This window comes from Hylobates moloch, unplaced genomic scaffold (assembly GCF_009828535.3).
Source record: "Hylobates moloch isolate HMO894 unplaced genomic scaffold, HMol_V3 SCAFFOLD_4, whole genome shotgun sequence".
NCBI lineage: Eukaryota > Metazoa > Chordata > Mammalia > Primates > Hylobatidae > Hylobates > Hylobates moloch.
The window spans coordinates 100,121,656-100,134,590 of NW_026652279.1; the positions used below are offsets into that span (position 1 = coordinate 100,121,656).

Consider the following 12,935-nt stretch of genomic DNA (forward strand, 5'->3'; position numbering starts at 1 on the left):
GAGCCCTGGCCGGGCCCAGAGAACAGTGGGCGCCGCGCCGCCTCCCGCAGGGGCGCAGACGGGACCCTGGCCCCGAGCACAGCCGGGCGGTGAGGAGGGACCGTCGCCTGCCGCCCGCGCGCCGCGCCTCCCCACTCCTCCCTCTCTTCTGGTGCGCCCCGTTTCTTTTCGCCCCGCGGCCACCGCGCCGCCTCCCTCACTCGCGCCCGGATTCTACGGCACCTCCCTGGTGGTCCCAGGTCCTAACAGGGCGGCTGTGCCTCCTCCTCAGCAGAACTTTTGATTTCATCCCTTGTGCGGCAGCAGCTGCTGAGCTCTGTCCGAAACACCCCAAGGCCCCGTGACCGTGCCCAGGCCACGCTGCCCAGCAGCGCCTGCCCTTCCGTGGGGCTGCGCCTTTGAGCCTGGTCGGCCCTGCCAGGTCGGGCCTGACGACACGGCCGCGCCCTGCTCCCCAGCTAGGATGGGCACATGAGTGACCACCCTAGCACATAAGGCCTCCCTGCGAGCTTCCCTGCAGGATGGAGCCGCTGTCGTCCACTGTAGCTGGCTTAATGAGGCCCCCTTATCCGAGACCTCCCTCGCCTGGATCGTCCCTGCTCCCTGCCAGTGCTCGCTGCATCTTCCACTGGCACGCAGGCATGCAGTTCTGCCCAGGTCTACATCTGTGACCATCCCGACTCCTCATGGGCGAATCCTCCTCTGCGCCTTCGAGGCCCTCCCTACTCCTCGGCCCTGGCACCCTGGAAGGTCTTCCATGCCGGCTGTCCCCCTGCTCCTTCCCTGGAGTACTTTGCCTCCTCTGGTGACCTCAGCCATCAGGGATGCAAGGACATAGCCCACACGAATATTTCTAGCCTGTGTTTGGCATGAGTTTTAGACAAGCCTTTCTAGCCTGCTTCATTTTCCCACCTTGCAAGCGCTTCTTGCCTCCTACTCAACAAGTTTTAAATCAGCCTATCCTCTCCCCTCATGACACAGATGCGTTGCCCTGGGGCTTTTTTTTTTTTTTTTTTTTTAGAGGGTTTCACTCTGCCACCCAGGCTGGAGTGCAGTGGCGCAATCATGGCTCACTGCATCCTCAATCTCAATCTCCCTGGGCTCAGGTGATCCTCCCACCTCAGCCTCCTGAGTAGCTGGGACTACAGGCATGAGACATCATGTCTGACTGATTTCTGGACCCATTTTTGTAGAGCTGGAGTTTCGCTGTATTGCCCAGGCTGGTCTCAAATTCCTAGGCTTGAGTGATTCTCCCACCTCAGCCTCCCAAAGTACTGAGATTACAGGCATGAGCCATGGTGCCCGGTCTGGGGACTTACTTGTTTTTATTTCCCACTGAACAGATATAAAAATGTAGTCACCTAGGAGTCTTTCCTCTCTCTCTCTCACCCTTTATAACTTATCTATTGACAAGTCATGATTTTTTTGTTATTTAGTTTTTATTTCATAATCATAAACTTAACTCTTCAATCTGGCTAGAAATGAAGGAGAATAAGAAAATGAAGCTCCAAAAACTTCAGCAAGAGCATGAAAATTATAGGATATTATGAACAAATGGGTGGAAGTGTGCTCTCCTGAGCTACAGAAGGAATGCTCTGGTGATTAAGAGAAACACAAGTCAAATTTATTGGAGTTGTCCACATTTGGCAATGGAGATCTTGCTGGTCTTGCTCTTCCTGGACCCAAAGCGCTCCATGGCTTCCATGATATTCATGCCTCCTTGCATCTTGCAAAGACTGCTGGCCCACCACTCAGTTTTGGCAGTGCAGATGAAAACCTGGGAACCATTTGTGTCAGGTCCAGCATTTGCCATGCACAAGATGCCAGGACCTGAATGCTTCAGGATGAAGTTCTCATCATCAAATTTCTGCCCATAGATGGAATTGCCACCGGTGTCATGATGGCGTGTGAAGTCACCACCCTGGCCCATAAGCCCTGGAATAATTCTGTGAAAGCAGGAGCCCTTATAGCCAAATCCGTTCTCTCCAGACCTCACAGCATGAATGTTTCCTGCTATCTTTGGAACTTTGTCTGCAACTAGCTCAAAAGAGATGTGGCTTAAGGGCTCAGCAATGTCATAAAACATGGCAGAATTGACCATGGCTGGTGGCAGGGGATCCTGGGGACATTGGCAGCTACAAAGCCCATGATTATTGTTAAGATATTTAATATGTATTTTTCCATTTCTGCCACCAAATTTATTTGGCCACATGCTACTGTACTGCCTCAGGGTTATGTTTCTGGAGTGCAGCTCTGACTGTGTGGATTTCCAGCTGCGAAACACTCCAGGGCTTCCCATTGTCCAGCAAGCAAACTCTGTCCTCTCTCTTTCTGCTTAGGGGCCTTCCTTGCTCCACCCTCAGTAAGTGAGACTTCTCTCCCCTTCAAGAGTGCGCCCTTCGCTCACTCTTGTCAATGTGAGCTATCTTACCTTCCTTTGCTGTCCTCTCCTGCAAGGTCTGAGAGCCAAGAACCGAGTTCCAGAGGACTTTATAACTCCCCTGGAGCCTCGCTGGACTGAGTTTGTGAGTCTGGAATTATGTGGTGTTCTTTCAGTTAGGCCATCCTTGAATTCACCTGAGTTTTCTCATAAACCTCTGGACTTTCCTGTGCTATTCTCTGGATGAACAAAATTAAGTCATTTTACAAAATTCTGAACACACATAACTAACACATAGAGTCAAAGTGCTGGACATTTGTAATTTCTAGCCTTTCTTTCTCCTTTGTGACCACATCTTCACTCTCCCAGGCCCATAAACATAGCTATTTTCCCATTCAGAATGAACAGAGTAAGCCAAGAAGAAATCATTAAAACAATAATAGCAATAAAGTGTTTCCCATAAGGACTGATTTCCTGTTTCCCATAAGGACTGATTTTGCTTGCTGCTTCCTAGAGCATTGGAGTATGTTTTTGGGAACCCAAAGGTTGTCAAAGGCTCTGGAGGATGAAAATCCTATGAAAATATTCTCTCTTTGTGACTTTGAATTTTTCCTACCATTTATACAACTAGAAGTTTGCTGGCTGGGGAGAACAAATTCTTCCAAGTTCTTATGTGCTTCTGGATATAGATGATGAGTATTATTAAAACTTCTGCTTCTGTTTGGAATACGGATGAAAACTGCTAGACTAGATTACTAAATGAATTATAATTCACACCAGCTTTGGGAAGTAAGTTGCCAAGGTGCTTAACCACACAGAGATTTAGATTTAGAGAAATGTGAGGTTTTCAAAGCTTGACATGGGTGCCTCTTCCTTTTATCACCATTCCTGAGAATACTTTTCTTTTCTTGAGACAGAGTCTCACTCTGTCTCCCACACTGGAGTCCAGTCACTGCAGCCTTAACCTCCCCCGGCTCAGGTGATCCTCCCATCTCAGCCTCCTGAGTAGCTAGGACTACAGGTGTGTTCCACCACACCCAGCTAATTTTTCTGGAGAATAATTTTAATGCATAATATTCTACCTAGTATGAGCTATAGAGAGTACTATACATTTTTTTGAGATTAGGAAAGGGCAGTTCTAGCATGCCATTTGAATTTGAGGCAGAATAATTTTCTGGTCCTTCTTCCCTAAATAACTTGACCAGACTTGAATGTGATTGTTTTTCACAAGGAAGGGCAAGGCCCCGCTGTGTGCTCAGACCTGTCCTCTTAGTTTAGTGTTTATGGTTAATGTGCATGGGCTTAGGAGTGTATTTTAGTGCATTATAGTGCTAATAAAATAGGATAGAGACATTAACAGGGTTTGATGTGTGTCTGAGTTCAGAACACATCTTAACATGCTTGATCGCAATCAGTGTCTTTCAATACAGCCCACCCATTGTCTCTTGTGTTAAAAGAAGATCTTTTTTCATTAAAAATTGTAGTAAATGCACATGTGCACACATATATAACATAAAATTTACCATCTTAACTATTTTTAGGTGTATAGTTCAGTGGCATTAAGTACATTCACACTGCTGTGCAACCATTACCACCACACGTCTCCAGAACGTTGCCAACTTCCCAAATAGAAACGCTGTACTCATTAAACAACTCCCAGTCTCCTCTCCTCCCAGCCCCTGGCAACCACTGCATTCTCTGCCTCTATGAATTGGACTGCTGTGAGTAAGTGGAATTATACATATTTGTCCTTTTGTGTCTGGCTTATTTAACTTAGCATGATGTCCTCAAGGTTCATCCATGTTGTAGCATGTGTCAGAAATTCCTTCCTTTTTAAGGCTGAATAACATTCCATTGCATGGATAGACTACATTTTGCTTCTCTATCCATTCACTGATGGGCACTTGGGCTCCTTCCACCTCTTGGCTGTTGTGAATAGAGCTGCAATGAACATGGATGTACAAATATCTGTTCACATTGAGATCTCTCTCCTTTGGAAAAGGCAGGGCAAATGCGAAAAAAAAAAAAAATCATGCTTTCCTGATTTATTGTGATTCAAAATTTCCCAAACCTACTTCTTATTTTTGAAAAGTAGATGTCACAATTAGTAAAAATCCTGAAAATTTTGAGTGAAATATGTTAGGTGATTTCCCTTCGTAAGAATATAAAAGAAGTAAAATAAAATGATGCTGAATCTTTAGAGCGCTTCCATGTTTATATTAGATGTTGATTTAAACATTTTTCTAAATAAGAGATTTTCCCCTCGTGGATGAGTGTCAAAAAATAATCCCACGTCATAGCATTTAGAGTCCTGGAGAGTAAAATTCAAAATCCAAGGGACAGAATAGTTAGAGAAACCTGAGAAAAACCTAAATAAAGACCTGTAAAAAGCTACTAACTACAACCACGAGATTATAGATGTTTGCTCATATTGTTCTCAGTTTGGTTATTGTGTTGTTTATGAATGAAAGTAGTGTACGTTTGTGTGAATTTTTGTTTTTATATTTTTTATGAGTGCCCTAACAGAGACTACAAATTGGGAATACAAACTCAGAGCAATGGAAACAGTGACACTTTTGTGGAGGGGTACATGTGGCTGCTCGGGTGGTTATTAACACAGGCTGGTGCCCCTGCCCTGCAATGGGAATCCCCAGGGCATTGGAGGATTCAACCTCTTGCAGTTACCGCTTGTAAGACAGCAGATGGCAGCAGAGAGAGGCTTTGCACATCCCTGCAGGTTCTAGTTTGCACAAAGGGCTTCTGAGAGACCTATCAACCAATTAGAGCATCAAGTGGCAAAAAGGGTCCTTGATAAATTATTTCGCTTCTCAAAGAAACCGAAAACGCCAAACTAATCACTAGTCTCGTTTTTTTTTTCCTGGCAAAAGCCTGCTATCTTTCATGATTTAGCTTTCATGAAATTGTTCCTGAAGACCCCCAAAAGAAACAATTTCATGGCCCGAACTCTGTTCAGAGACTTTGCTGTGTCTGTCATGTCCAGCTTGCCATGCCCTGTTTTGTAAAGTAACCACCTTATATACACACTTGTTGTCTGCACTGTGACCTCCTTTCAAAATCATCTTCGGTTCTTCAGAGGCCTGGAATCATGCTCTGCCCAAATGAAGATCTCCGTAAATGTGTTTTTGAAATGGCTAATCAAATAATGGATACCCTTAGGTATTTTTGCAAAAACACTTGACAACCTTCCATAATATCCCTACTGTGAGATGGAAACTTGTGAATGAGATGTGGCTAAGTACATTTATCCATAAAACTCCAAACTTGAATCATGTTGGTAAGTGAACTGATGTTAAGCTAGCAGGAAATTGTTGGTGGCATTCCTTATTCAATATTTTTATTGGCTTAAGTGACCATAGAGCAAACACGCTCATTAAACTGACAGATGACATAAAGTTGGAATGAATTGCTAATAAACTGAAGACAGGGTTCAAAAAGATCTGGATGGACCAGAAGGATGAGCCCAAACCAGCAAGATGAAATGTAACAGGGAAAATGCAAAGCCCTGAATTTAGGTTAGAAGAATGGAGGGGGGCGGCACCTGGGCCACAGAGTGAGACTCCGTCTCAAAAAAAAAAAAAAGAAAGAAAAATGGGGGGAAGGGTAGACTTTGTGAAAAATGGGAGACAATGCTACTGTCTCTTAACAGGGAGATGGTTCAGTAACATTCGATGGGACAGTGTACATTGTTAAAAGAACAAATTCCTATACATGCTGACATGAAAGGATTTCCTTTTTGTTTTTGTTTGTGGGTTTTCTTGTTTGTTTTGTTTTTTTGAGATGGAGTCTCCCTCTGTTGCTCAGGCTGGAGTGCAATGGTGCAGTCTTGGCTCACTGCAACCTCCACCTCCTGGATTCAAGAGATTCTCCTGCCTCAGTCTCCCAAGTAGCTGGGACCACAGGCATGCGCCACCATGCCCAGCTAACTTTTGTATTTTTTTTAGTAGAGATGGGGTTTCACCATGTTGGCCAGGCTGGTCTCGAACCCCTAACCTCAAGTGATCCACCTGCCTCGGCCTCTCAAAATGCTGGGATTACAGGCATGAGCCACCACACCCGGCCAGACCTAGAAGGATTTCTAAGACATATTACTAAATGGGAAACAATCATAGAAAAAATGATGTAAGAAATGCAAACCAACATGGTCATGTATGTGTTGTGTGTCTATAAGTATTAGTATATTCAATTGCACAGGGGGAGACTGGAGGATGTAATCCAGATGTTAATACTGAAACTTCCAAGCAGGGGAGTGAAATGAGACTTTCACTTTTGACTTCGTATACTCCTGTATTATTTAAGTGAAAATGTATTTATATATTCTATAATTACAAAAATCACATTGGTTGCCTTTTCATTTTGAAATGAGCAAAAGTGATAGGGCTGTTAAAAAGCTAAGTCACTTGAGCAATAACGTGGTGTCCAGAACAGTGGTTCCATGGCTCAGCCATGTCGGGGGCTGCACTGAGGACAGGGGGCCATCTGACTTCTAGGAGGACACTGTGGACTGGAATATTGTTCCTGCCTTGAGGAGGAGTCTCCCAGCACAGTTACTGCTGCTTGACTGTTAGAGCGTGTGTTTTCTTAGGGAAGTTGAAGGCAGCCTATATCTAGTAGGGCGGTATGCAGTAGTTGCTTAATGCTGAATGTGTGAAGGAATGTGGGGCTGTGGAGCAGGAGGATAAAGTCTGAACCTGGACCTGTTGTTCTCAGCTATTCGAAGCTTTCTCAAGGGGAAAATAGACTGACTTTGGGTCCACCAGAGGGCAGAACAAATGCTGGAGAGCAGATGCTAGAGTTCCATCTTAAAACCATGACTCCTCAGAGCGGCCCGCGTGGCCTGCGCCATCTGTCCCAGCCACGCCTCCTTGGCCCCCTCTCCCCCTTTCTCGCCCTGGCTCTTTGGCATCCTGGCCTCTCCCTCTCACTGGGATGCTTCCCATAGAGACTTGTGTGGTTTGCTGCCCTGTATCCTCCGGATCTCTTAGCAGAGGCCCTCCCTGACCACCCTACGTTAGTTACATTGCAATTTCCCGTTTCCCTCATGACGTCTTATTTTCCTCCATTTAAATTACCTGCAGCAGGTACCACCTACAGGGATCTGTTGAGAGTAGGCCTCCTTCAATGTGAAGTCTGATGTTTTGTTTTGTTCACAGCTACGGCCCCAGCCCCTAACAGTTGGTAGCAGTCAGTAAATATTGCCTGGGAAAATGAATCATTAGCCATGTGCAGAAATGGAACAGCGTCTCACCAAGTTGGGGTTGCCCCGGACCCTGTGAACACTGGGGCAGTTGGGGTGTTCCTACTGTGCTTGTTATTGGCTTCAGGAATCAAATGCACTAGAGAATTGTAGAAGTGCAGTCCACATCCTCCGTGTGGTAGGACCAGCTGCTGTTGGCCTCTGAGCAGGATCTGTTACCCTTCTGAGCAGCGCCTTCCTGTTGCCCTCAGCAGGAATAACACTCTCTGACAGCCTAGGACTTCAGAGCACTGCTGTGAGGTGCAAATGAGGTAATATGGGAAAAGCATTTGGTGAGATGTATGGGAAGTGTAGAGACCCTGACCAGATGAGTCAATGGCCTTCTTTGTTACTCTGTTGACCTTTAATTGCAGAGTCGCATAGCTGTCACCACCTTATCCTTTTGTGCTGCTATATTTGCCCCCAGCCATTCCTCTCCCGGCGTATGTGGCTAGACTCACCTGCCTGTGCTGCAGTTACTCCAGGCTTTGTGTAAATGTGCATTTTTTTCCAGCCCCTAGTTTATCAAGTTTTGCTTGAGTCACTTGTATCTGAAATACCATCCGTCACTCTTCCAGGTTGGGATCTGTCTAGTGGAAAACAGATGACAGTCATATGTTACTTAGTGCTTTACTATGTGGAGAACGTTTACATAAATTATCTTATTTCATTGCCACTAAGCTTGGGAAAGATTCAGGAAACCCATTTTAAGATGAGGACACTGAGGTCAGGGTAAGTGAGTGAGCTTTTACCCACCTCTCAGCTGCTCTCTAGTTGTCAGAGACCAACCCGAGGGGGTGGCTTAGGCCCGACCCCTGCAGCATATTCCTTGGGGCCTCCCAAGTGGGCCCAACCTGCTCACCCCAGCTGTGACTGTCTTTTGACAGGAGGAGGGAGCAGGGAGGCTGCACCCACTGCTCATAAAAAGCAGAGCTTGTCCACGCCGAGGGCTCGGCTGGGTGGGAGGCCGCTTCCACAAGGCTTTTTCTTGCTCCCTACAGAGTGCAGACTGATGCTTTGAGATATAGCCCGGATTATCATCTTCAGAGCTCAAGCTCTAATATCCAGGCATGTGACCAGACCTCTCTATCCATTCCTACAAGTGGTCCAGAGTAGCCCATAATTATTTTGGCTCAGTTTTTTAATAGCTTGAGAGTAATAATCTACATAGCTTGTAGACGTGAATGTACTTGTTTTAAAAGTTCTGTGTTTTTTGATGCTGTTGTTGTTGGAGACAGGATCTTGTTGTCGCCTAGGCTGGAGTGCAGTGGCACAATCATAGCTCACTGCAGCATGGACCTCCCAGGTTCAAACAATCTTCCCACCTCAGCCTCCTGAGTAGCTGAGACTACAGGCGCATCTCACCACGCCTGCCTGGCTAACATTTTTATTTTTTGTAGAAACAATGTCTCCCTATATTGCCCAGGCTGGTTTTGAACTCCTGGGCTCAAGTGAGCCTCTTGTCTCAGCCTCCCGAAGTGTTGGGATTATAGGTGTAAGCCTCTGCACCCAGCTTAAAAAGTCCTATTTTCACAGTCTATGTGCAGAGCATTTTGGAAGTCAGGTAGAAACCATTTCCCATTTTCTATTACCTGGGTGATAGTTGATTGGTTTTTGTTCTTTGAAATCCATTTTAAAAGTGTATGGTCCTCTATGAAAATACTTCTAATTATTGATGTGTGAAATGCTCTGAAATCCTTGGAAGGAAATCTTGTATCATTTAAGAAGAGAACTGTGGGTGGTGTCTCTGGGAGAGGCTTGTGAGGGCCAGGGAAGCCTGTGGGGGTAGCAGGCAGTCACTCCCATGGGGACAGGCTGACCTGGCCAGCTTATTTCCCATGGAAGTGGGCACTGAGGAATAAAAAGCAGTTTCAGGCCAGGTGCGGTGGCCCATGCCTGTAATCTTTGCACTTTAGGAGGCTGAGGCAGGGGGATCCCTTGAGCCCAGGAGTTCGAGACCAGACTGGGCAATATAGTGGGACCTCGTTTCTACAAAAAATGAAAAAATTAGTGGAGCGTGGTGGCACACTCCAGTGGTCCCAGCTACTTGGGACGCTGAGGTGGGAGGATCGCTTGAGCCTGGGAGGCAGAGGTTGCAGTGAGCCAAGGTCATGCTATGAGTGACATTTTGAAGGTCCACTTCTGGGATTCATCTAGGAGCTAAATGGGTCATGTCCAGCCAACTCAGCATTCCCCAAGGTACGTTTCCAGTCCGCACACCACATTGTAGACTGATATGCCTCAAAAACCTGGTAGAGGTGGGCACGGGGTTAGGTAGAAATCATCTTCCTCCCTTCCTTCCCCACCAATCTTTCTGGTGACAGAAGCTTTTCTGTAACTGGGGCAGAATGGGGTCAGACACCCTGGCAATTTACCCATTGGTGTTATGAACTATAAAACATTAATATATTTATATAAAAAGTGATAGATGAAATTAAAATTTGCTGTTCTATTAAAACTATATTAGATTTTAAATTATTATAGAGATTATAATGTTTTAAATGTATTTGATACATTACAAAATTATTTTAGTTATAAGTATATCGTTAAAGCTATTCTTTATTATTACAAAATGCTTTTACAATGCTATTCTTGACAACAGGAAAATACGTACCATCACTGAAGTATGTGGAGTACCATTTTTTGGAAACCATGTCAAGCATAATGGCAATATTCAGGTTCGATCTTCCTACAAATCTGCTCAATATTTATCTAAACCTTAGCTTCTATTCTTTTCACATTATTAGTTATATTTTCACTTAAAAAATTGGGAGGCTGAAGGGGTAAGCAAACAAACTTTTGAAGTAGACAAAGCTCATCTTTAATCAACAGAATTTAGAGTCCAGTCTTTCCAAATCTGTTCTTAACAACAGAAACTTCTCCCTCCCCTGCCCCATTTTGTCCTCCCCATTAAATGGTACTGTGTCAATAAAATTCCCAAGTGACCTCTTTAAATCAGCGTTCCTTCCGATGCTGGCTACCGCAGTCATGGAAAAGGGAGATGTGTTGGACAGGCCTGTCATTACAGGTAGTAGTGGGTGGTACATCCAGTCTGTATTTCTTACACAAAATTACATCTAAATATTTGACATGAGGCCATTTGCTATCATAAACCATCACTAGGAACTTCTAGTCTGTCTCACTCGATTGACGCTACAATGTTAGGTGCTACGACCACAGTGAATACAACAGACAGCCTCTCAGCTGTGCTGCAAAGTATTCATAACCAAAAGACCATATTTCAAATTAAATCATAGTAGCGAATGACATACCATTTACATATCACAATCTGAGCCTCTGAAACAGGGGGAACATATAATGGTATCCAGAACATCTTTACATCAAAATAATCTATCATACTATAAAGTTTTCACTTACAAAAAGTGTAACAGAGTTTAAGGCACTGGTAACTTTGTCCACTGTTAGAGATTAAAACTTCCAAAGCAAATAAAAGAACCAATGTTCACCTTTAATGTTGTGAAAGTTGGCAAAAAGAACCCCAGGAGGACACCCAAACCTTCTCTGTGTCCTCTGTGGAACCTGGCCTTTTTCTCTTGTCCTCAGAGAAAGAAACAAATGCCGATATCCTCTGTTTAAAATATGAAAGTACCTTACACCAATAACCCCTAACGGCCCGGGGTCTCAGTGGAACTAACTTAAGTGAAAGAAAATTAAGACAGGCATAGAATTAGGCCTTTGTTTTGAGGCTTTAGGGGAGCAGAGCTCCATTGTGGCATCCGGAGTTTCACGTGAGGCCTACAGGGGTTTCAAATGGTTGCGTTTAAGATCAGAATCTTTGTGTTGGGAAATGCTGGCGACTGAGCCTTGACAGCTGAGCACAGGTTGCCTCAACCCTCTCATGCTATTTCTTAATCTAACAACTGGGCAATGCGTTAAACTGGCTTTTTTGACTTCCCAGAACAATATCTAATTAGCAAGTAACACAATTCAGTGACATTCAGCAGGATGCAAATTCCAGACACTGCAATCATGAACACTGTGAAGACAGTCTTCTCCGTGGGCCGAGACACAAAGCAGTCCACAGTGTTGGGACAAGGCCAGGCATTGCACTTCACCAGCCGCTGCATGGAGAAGCCGTCGTACATGACATAGAAGACGTACATGAAGGCGGCTTCGAAGATGACCCGGAAGAAGATGCTGCTTGTGTAGGTCCACCACAGGGAGCCTTCGATGCGGACCTTCTGGGTTTTGATCTCCTCGATGTCCTTAAATTCACTCTTTATCTCCCCCTTGATGAACTTCCTCTTCTTCTCATGTCTCCGGTAGGCCACGTGCATGGCCACTAGGAGCGCTGGCGTGGACACGAAGATCAGCTGCAGGGCCCACAGCCGGATGTGGGAGATGGGGAAGTAGTGATCGTAGCACACATTCTTGCAGCCTGGCTGCAGGGTGTTGCAGACAAAGTCGGCCTGCTCATCTCCCCACACCTCCTTTGCAGCCACAACGAGGATCATAATGCGAAAAATGAAGAGGACAGTGAGCCAGATCTTTCCAATGCTGGTGGAGTGTTTGTTCACACCCCCCAGGATGGTCTGCAGCGTGCCCCAATCCATCTTCTACTCTGGGCGGTTTGCTCTGGAAAAGACGAATGCACACAACACAGGAATCACTAGTTAGGACAGAACAGGGAGACTTCTCTGAGTCTGGGTAAGCAAGCATGCTTAAATCTCTTCCTGAGCAAACACCAACTCTTACACAACCGCACCAAAACAGGTGAAGACAGAACCAACTTAGTTTGTCGTAGGACTAAATGTATAGTTCCCAAACCCTCTTGAACATGTTTTTAGGTGTTCTCTGATAAAGAGTAGCTTGTTCACCTGAGTAATTCACCGAATCTTTAAACACATCATAAAAATTTGCTGTGTTGGGGAGTGTCATAAAGTACTCGTTAGCTGAAAGGCACTCGTGGGTTCTGACCGTACCCCTGCATCCTCTGCAGAGCTTCCTTGGGTCTTCCTGACTCTGCAGAAGTTACTCGGCGTTCAACAGCTGCATCCATTTGCAGTCTCAAGTTTTGGCTGTAACACTGGGGCCGATATTAGCTTGGGCCAACCTTGCTCAAAGGCTGACAGGCCAAGCACAGGAGAACCGTGAGGATAAGATGTAACTTACAGCTCCCCTATCTAGTCTCTCTGCTGAGCCACTTTCCTTAACGTCTTGAAGGAATTTTCACAGATGTGGCATGTAGCAGTGAAACTGTTGTTACCAGTGGTGAAGTTTACACTTGAGGCAACCCGAGTTAAAATTTTACAAAGGACTTTGCTTCCTTCTACATGAAAG

At 45.3% G+C, this 12,935-nt stretch overlaps 1 protein-coding gene across 1 annotated transcript; it reads right to left on the reverse strand.

The window, feature by feature from the left end:
• Positions 1-10,416: 10,416 nt before the first annotated feature.
• Positions 10,417-12,208, reverse strand: GJB2 (gap junction protein beta 2). The gene has a single exon (XM_032150694.2). The coding sequence runs from the start codon at positions 12,206-12,208 to the stop codon at positions 11,528-11,530; it is 681 nt and encodes a 226-aa protein (XP_032006585.1). The 3' UTR covers positions 10,417-11,527.
• Between the last annotated feature and the right edge of the window lie 727 nt (positions 12,209-12,935).

What these genes read in the sequence shown, in the direction of transcription:
- GJB2 (XM_032150694.2), bottom strand. Translation starts at nt 12,208, where the DNA reads ATGGATTGGGGCACGCTGCAGACCATCCTGGGGGGTGTGAACAAACAC.